The sequence below is a fragment of the Larus michahellis genome, chromosome 8 (genome assembly GCF_964199755.1).
Source record: "Larus michahellis chromosome 8, bLarMic1.1, whole genome shotgun sequence".
NCBI lineage: Eukaryota > Metazoa > Chordata > Aves > Charadriiformes > Laridae > Larus > Larus michahellis.
The window spans coordinates 56,059,488-56,066,605 of record NC_133903.1 but is presented as its reverse complement, the minus strand read 5'-3'; the positions used below and the strand labels follow the sequence as shown (position 1 = coordinate 56,066,605).

The 7,118-nt window shown below is 51.7% G+C and overlaps 1 protein-coding gene across 6 annotated transcripts; it reads left to right on the top strand.

The window, feature by feature from the left end:
• The first annotated feature begins 3,424 nt into the window (after positions 1-3,424).
• DIRAS3 (DIRAS family GTPase 3) lies at positions 3,425-5,696 on the top strand. Of its 6 annotated transcripts, XM_074598447.1 has the most exons (4): positions 3,444-3,496; positions 3,883-4,042; positions 4,492-4,584; positions 4,806-5,696. In XM_074598447.1, the coding sequence occupies exon 4, from the start codon at positions 4,890-4,892 to the stop codon at positions 5,484-5,486; it is 597 nt and encodes a 198-aa protein (XP_074454548.1). In that variant the 5' UTR covers positions 3,444-3,496; positions 3,883-4,042; positions 4,492-4,584; positions 4,806-4,889; the 3' UTR covers positions 5,487-5,696. The 6 variants fall into 6 exon arrangements, with proteins under 6 accessions (XP_074454549.1, XP_074454548.1, XP_074454552.1 ...); XM_074598448.1 differs by lacking the exon at positions 3,883-4,042 and having other exon boundaries at positions 3,425-3,496; XM_074598451.1 differs by lacking the exons at positions 3,444-3,496; positions 3,883-4,042 and adding an exon at positions 3,550-3,716.
• The last annotated feature ends 1,422 nt before the right edge of the window (positions 5,697-7,118 follow it).

The window sequence follows — 7,118 nt, the reverse complement described above, 5'->3', positions numbered from 1 at the left end:
ACTTACAGACCTGAGCATGCCCCAGGCAGAAGCTTGTGTACTCATCCCAAAGTGCAAGCAGCAGCATCGCCCTTCTGGGCGATGGATGTAATTATGTGACGAGGATGTAATTATGGCTTTTGGATCAAAGAGTTACTAAGCACCCTGCATTGGGATAAGCAATTATTTCTTAGAGAGTTTAGCCTGTGAAAGAGACAGTCGCCATCCATCTGCATGGGGAGCACAGGAGGAGCAGGGGACCAGAGCGAACAAGCTTGCTGTCCTGGACATGCCACCAAAGGGCCAGGCAGAAACGTGTGTGGTTGGGGTGGACAGGAGGCCAGGGTGGGCAGGTGGTCTGCAGGAGAAGCTGAGGAGAATCACGTTCCTGTAGACTTTCAGAAGTGTTTTATTTGCCCCTTTTAGAACTGTTATTCCCCAAACCAGGCCCTGTGGTCCACAGAATCAGGGGAAACATCTACGGCACCGTCTTTAACCAGTCACAACTTCCGTGAAGGGGAAAGAGCTCTGGACCGTCTCCTCCTGAGGTCGGTGACACAGGGACATCCTCAGGCGGGTGTACCAGCCCCTTTGACTGTGGAGTTTGTCCTGCTGTAGTTTAACTGTAACAACAACAATAAGAGTGTGAAGCTTTGCAAAAGGGTTTCTTAAATGCCCCCATCTTGGGCAGCATGAGAGTTACAGATAAGACAGCCAGACCCTGAAGACACCCCTTGGCCAAGGGCACCCCAATTTTCATAGAATCATAGAATCTTCATGGTTGGAAGGGACCTTTGAGATCATTGAGTCCAACCATACACACAAACACACACACACACAAAAAAAACCCAACCTACCATCTCTGCCACTAGAGCATGCCCTGAAGTGCCACATCTAGACGTTTCTTAAACACCTCTAGGGATGGTGACTCAACCCCCTCCCTGGGCAGGCTGTTCCAGGGCCTGACCACTCTTTCAGTAAAGTCATTCCTCCTAATATCTAACCTAAACCTCCCCTGCCGCAGCTTCAGACCATTTCCTCTGGTCCTGTCATTCTTCACCTGGGAGAAGAGGCCAACACCCACCTCTCTCCACCCTCCTTTCAGGGAGTTGTAGAGGGCAATGAGGTCTCCCCTCAGCCTCCTCTTCTCCAAGCTAAACACCCCCAGCTCCCTCAGCCTCTCCTCATATGCCCTGGTCTCCAGACCCCTCACCAGCCTGGTCGCTCTCCTCTGGACACGCTCCAGCACCTCAACGTCCCTCTTGTACAGCGGGGCCCAGAACTGAACACAGCACTCGAGGTGAGGGCTCACCAGTGCCGAGTACAGAGGCACCATCACTTCCCTGCTCCTGCTGGCCACGCTGTTCCTGAGACAAGCCAGAATGCTGTTGGCCTTCTTGGCCACCTGGGCACACTGCTGGCTCATGTTAAGCTGGCCGTCCACCAGCACCCCCAGGTCCTTTTCTGCGGGGCAGCTTTCCAGCCACTCTGCCCCAAGCCTGTAGCGTTGCTTGGGGTTGTTGTGACCAAAATGCAGGACCTGGCACTTGGTCTTATTAAATGTCATACAGTTGGCCTTGGCCCAACGATCCAGCACGGTCAGAGCTGAGCTCTGAACAGGGACATTTGTCCCCTTTGCTCTCTTCCTGATGAATGTCCTGGCAGTGGAGCACCGCAAATGCCCTTTGTCACACTTCAAAATTGGCATATTCCTCGTTTCCCAGGGTCTGGCCCTGTCTGAGTGCGCTGGCCAGGGACTGTCTTCTCCTCAGCTCCACGATGACGACTCCCTGATGGCCACCCAGGGACCCACGGCTTTTTGCAGACTTACAGACAGGTCCAAGCCCAAGGTCATGCTCAGAAAAAAAAAAAAAAGAAGAAGAAAAAAGAGAAGAATTCTGATCCAGGCAATGCAACTCACCCCTCCTGGACACAGTCAGGCACAGGGATAGTTTTAATTGTCACTGTGGGAGACGTTAGTGTTCACAGAATCACAGAATGCTTTGGGTTGTAAGATTTTAAAGTTCCAACACCCCTGCCCTGGGCAGGGACACCTCCCACCAGCCCAGGTTGCTCCAAGCCCCGGCCAACCTGGCCTTGAACCCCTCCAGGGATGGGGCAGCCACAGCTTCTCTGGGCAACCTGGGCCAGGGGCTCACCCCCCTCACAGCCAACAATTTCTGCCTCACATCTCATCTCAATCTCCCCTCTTGCAGTGTAAAACCCTTCCCCCTCATCCCGTGGCTCCCCTCCCTGCTCCAGAGTCCCTCCCCAGCTTTCCTGGAGCCCCTTTAGGGCCTGGCAGGGGCTGGAAGGTCTCCGCGGAGCCTTCTCTTCTCCAGGCTGAACCCCCCCAGCTCTCTCAGCCTGTCCTCCCAGCAGAGGGGCTCCAGCCCTCCCAGCATCTCCGGGGCCTCCTCTGGCCCCGCTCCAACAGCTCCGTGTCCCTCTGCTGTTGGTGCCCCAGGGCTGGAGGCAGCGCTGCAGGGGGGTCTCCCAGAGCGGAGCAGAGGGGCAGAATCCCCCCCTCGCCCTGCTGCCCACGCTGCTGGGGATGCAGCCCAGGCTGCGGGGGGTTTCTGGGCTGCCAGTGCACGTTGCTGGCTTATGTGGAGCTTCTCACCCACCAACACCCCCAAGTCCTTCTCCCCAGGGCTGCTCTCAGTCCATTCTCCACCCAGCCTGGATTGGTGCTGTTAGTACAAGCTGAGACTGGCTCTCCTCAGGGAATCAGGGCTAAACAAATCACACCTGTCAACACGATAAATGCTGAAGTCCTGCTGTTACCAAAGCACGTCCTCAAAATGGTTAATAGTGACTAATGTTGAGGTACCATGTGTATATACTCAGGGATAAGGAGGATTTCTGCCCTTAAGTCTGTCAAGGATGATTAAAGAAAGAACTCCTAATCAAGGAAACCAAGAACTGTTAACATTCCTGAGGAGGAACATCCTGCCAACAGATCAACATATGAACCTTGAAAACGCTACTGAACAACATGTTTTGGAGAGTTTAGCCAACTAGGCAAGATAGCGAGGATTTAAAGTGTCCCAAGCTGAACCACCTTCATTATACTACTAAAAATCACACCCATAGGCCAAGAAGACCCTAGATCAGGTGAAGACCATTCGCCTGAGCATGCATTATTAGCTATAACTCGATTGTGCAAGTGTATGTAAATTACTAAACAATCAAATATAGTTAGGAGGTACGAATATGACAATGATGTTGTAAAACGTGTATATAAACTGTGCTTGATTTGTGGGAAACCACCAAGCACCCAGGAGCCTTGCACGACTGAAATAAATAAACCAGTCTCGTCCTGGTGTGTGAGATTGGCCATCCACTGCGGTGTCCCTGGGGTGGTTTGCTAATTAAGACACCTATATTAACCCGCTAATGGGCCAAGCCTTGTCCCTGGTGTGGAGGTTGGTGTGGTCCCACTCTGGGTGCCTGCGGAGAACGGGTCTAGGTCTAGCTGAGCTCCCTCCATGAGGGCCGGCGGCCATTTTGGAGCGTGAGGGAGGGCCGGGCTCCGCGGGCGGGCAGGAGGGAAGGGGGCTGGGGAAAGGGCTGAGCTCGGCCGCCCACCGCCATGGCGGGGCTGTGAGACGACAACCGGTGGCGGGGCGCCCTCTCCCGCCCGCCATAGCGGCCAGGGAGGCGGCTGGGGCGGAGCGGGGCCGGGAGGGGAGCGGTCGCCGTGTGCCCGGCGCTCTCCCCGCGCCGTTTCGGAGGTGAAGCAGGGGGGACGTGGCCGCCTTCCCCGCCAGGCACTGGGTTATCCGGGATGCCTTCAGAGGGGGTGCGGAGAGACGGTGCCTGGGGTAATTCCTCATAAATCAGGAGAAATACAGCTTGTGATTGTGAAATACAACTCCGTATTTTATTTGCCGGTGTGAGGGAGCCATGTCAAAGTAGCGGACCTTAGCGGCCATAGCCCCAAAGGTTTGGCGGCTTCCCTGGGGGAGGGCTGCAGTATCTCAGGTCATCCCTACCGCTTTTCATGGCAGCGGGGGAGGAAAGCTGACCTGTATTTTTACGCGTTACAGCAAAATTAGCCGTAAGTGAGCTGGGGAGCGTTAGGTGGGTGACGGGCGGTAAATCTGTCAGCGCCAGGGGTCTGAGGTGCTGAGGGAGGTGCTGGGGGGCGACGGCGGGCACGAGCATTTGTGTACGGAATGAGGGGGACGGAGCACCAAAAACTCGCCTCCTTTAAGCACCAGATTCAGGTCGTTGCGTTGATTGTTTATTTTTGTGGGGGAGAAGATTGGATTTTTATGTAGGCGCAGGCAGGTGCCCTGCCCGGATGGGCAGATTTACCCCCCCCCACCATCCCCGGAGCGGTGTCGCGCCCGGCCGCCTGCACCGTGCTGTGCCCGGGGAGGTGGCACGGCCCGCTGCGGTGGCATCTATCCATCCATCCATCCATCGGGGGAGGAGGGAGGCGGCGGGGGCGGCAGGGAGCCCCGCCGAGCCTCCCCTCCCCTCCCCTCTCTCCCCTCCCTGCAGCGGCGGGGCTCCGGCCGGAGGCGGCGCAGCGTCCCCACCGCTGGCAGGCGGGTTCGGGCTCGGTTCGCTGGACGGCGGAGCCGATGGCTACAGGTAAATTCCTTTTGACTTATTTAGTGTGTATGGGGTGTATGCCGGGGGTGTGTGTGTTTGGTTGTTATTTCTCCGTAACGCAAGAAAAAAGGGTGGGAGGGGAGTGACTTATTTAATCGCTTATTTCAATAGCGTACTGTAAAATTACCGAGGTGGTGTGAACGATTTCTTTCTCTCCCCCTGCTCCTCTCTTTCCCTTTTCCCCTCTCCCTTTTCCGCAGGCCACCTCTGTATAGGGGTGTGTAAACTTGAAGAACTCGGGCTTTTTCAGTTAAAATCTTCGCTGGTATTGCAGCACAGCAAACATGCCTGAACAAAGCAATGATTACAGAGTGGTTGTGTTTGGAGCAGCAGGGGTTGGCAAAAGCTCCTTGGTGCTTCGTTTTGTAAGGGGAACTTTCAGGGAAACCTATATCCCCACAATCGAAGATACGTACCGGCAGGTAATCAGCTGCGATAAGAGCATCTGCACCCTTCAGATTACAGACACCACGGGAAGCCATCAGTTCCCTGCTATGCAGAGGCTGTCGATATCCAAAGGGCATGCTTTCATCTTGGTGTACTCTGTCACCAGCAGGCAGTCCATGGAAGATCTTCAGCCCATCTTTGAACAGATTTGCCAGATTAAAGGGGACATCCAAAAAATCCCAATAATGTTGGTGGGTAACAAAAGTGATGAGACTCAGAGGGAGCTGGATGCCAGCGAGGGGCAAGCGTTAGCCAGCAAGTGGAAGTGTTCCTTTATGGAGACATCAGCCAAAATGAACTACAATGTGCAGGAGCTCTTCCAGGAGCTCTTGAATCTGGAGAAGAGGAGAACTGTCAGTCTCCAGGTGGACGGAAAGAAATCCAAGCAGCAGAAAAAGAAAGATAAACTGCAAGGCAAGTGCTCTGTTATGTGATTGACTTTGGCTGGACTCGCACCACTGCATGGTGTAATTAGAGCATGGACTCCCACAAAATACATTTCTGCTGGAGGCTTCAGATAAATCCATGTCTTATAGGGCTATTGCTTTTCTCTGAAATCTCTGCTGGATTATTTTATGTGTTGGTTTTAAAGAGGATGGCTTTCTGCATGTGTATTTTTTTAAATCAATAAATGTTCAATCTTAGCCATTACGCGTGACTAGAATTTTTTAATGCAAGAAGTTCACAGAAGAGAAAAATGTCAGTCAGAAACAAACATCCCTATTTCTGTGAGTATGTACTAGTTTAAGTATTTCCAGCCTGTTAGCTCGAAAGAAATCATGGTGTCTATAATGTATATACTTGTTGTCAGAAATCTATTGACGAGAGCAAATCTCTAACAGAGCTAGGCATTTGCACTGTGAATAAACACGTATGTGGCTCCAGATCCTTACATTTTTGACAGACAGGCTGGCTTGCCGGCTGAAAATGCATTTTTTCCATGGTAGAAGTTAAGTTTTCCTGTGTGCTGTGCAACCTGTGAGACCTCTGCAGTTCTGAGAGTGATTAGAGGCTTACCCACATATAATTGGGCTGTTTGCTTTTTTTTACCCCTTTTGCTCTGACTTGCCCCGTTCACTGAGGCAGGAGGTTTCACATGCTCTGGCTCCAGATCCAGGGGTGATTCTGCAAGCAAGAGCTGCCTCCTTCGTGAAGGTAATTGAACTGTTGTAGGCACCAGATGAAGTAGTGGTTGGTTATCCTGGCACTGGTTATCCTGGTTATCCTATCACCTTTTTTTTTTCCCTCAGCTGTCAGTCTGGTTTTGCATATGGCTGAAACTACTTTTGCAGTTTTCTTGGAGTTCTCTTGGGTGTTATTTCCCCCCCCCCCTTATTTCATCCAAGTTACGCAGGTTTTAGTTGAGACTTACGACAAATGGGTGTAGGTAACACTGCATCCGGAGGAAACATCTACGTGTGTAAGCTGCTTGTTTAAAGCAAACTCCTCTCTAACAGAAACTTGTAGCAGCCGGTTCCCACAAATGAAAGGACTGGAGACATGGACTTAGTCTCTCCCTTGTTGTGTGTTCCCCCCACCACCTTTTTTTGGCTGTTGTTAAGAGACAAGCAAGATAAGCCTCATCTGCAGTGTGCGGTTGAGAAAGAATTCAAGAAAATAAGTGCAAGTATTCACTATCAGCGTGTGCTGTAGATCTCCTGCTTTGTGTATGCATTAGTCCAAAGAGAAGACCATAAGGGTTTCAGTAATTCACTGTGGATTTGATTTTTACACAGCAACATAGTCTTGATGCAAGAGACGCAGGAGAGAGGAGGTGCTTCTTCTTATAGCACTTTTCTAGTGAAATGATTTTACTGTTGAAGATTAATAAAATATGGAGCAGGAGATGCTGGAAAGTACATACCCTTTCTTAGTTTGAAAGCATTAGTGTCTATTAATAAATGCTTTTCTACATAAGATGCTAGAGGAGGGCCTGTGCTCTCAGCTGTTACTTGCTCACATGTTGCAGACTAATACGCAAAACCGTGAGGTTTGTATCCATGTTAATATATCGTATATCTGAACAACTCTTGCAATCGATGCTGGCTCCTGATGCTCCGTTATCT

What these genes read in the sequence shown, in the direction of transcription:
- DIRAS3 (XM_074598448.1), top strand. Translation starts at nt 4,890, where the DNA reads ATGCCTGAACAAAGCAATGATTACAGAGTGGTTGTGTTTGGAGCAGCA.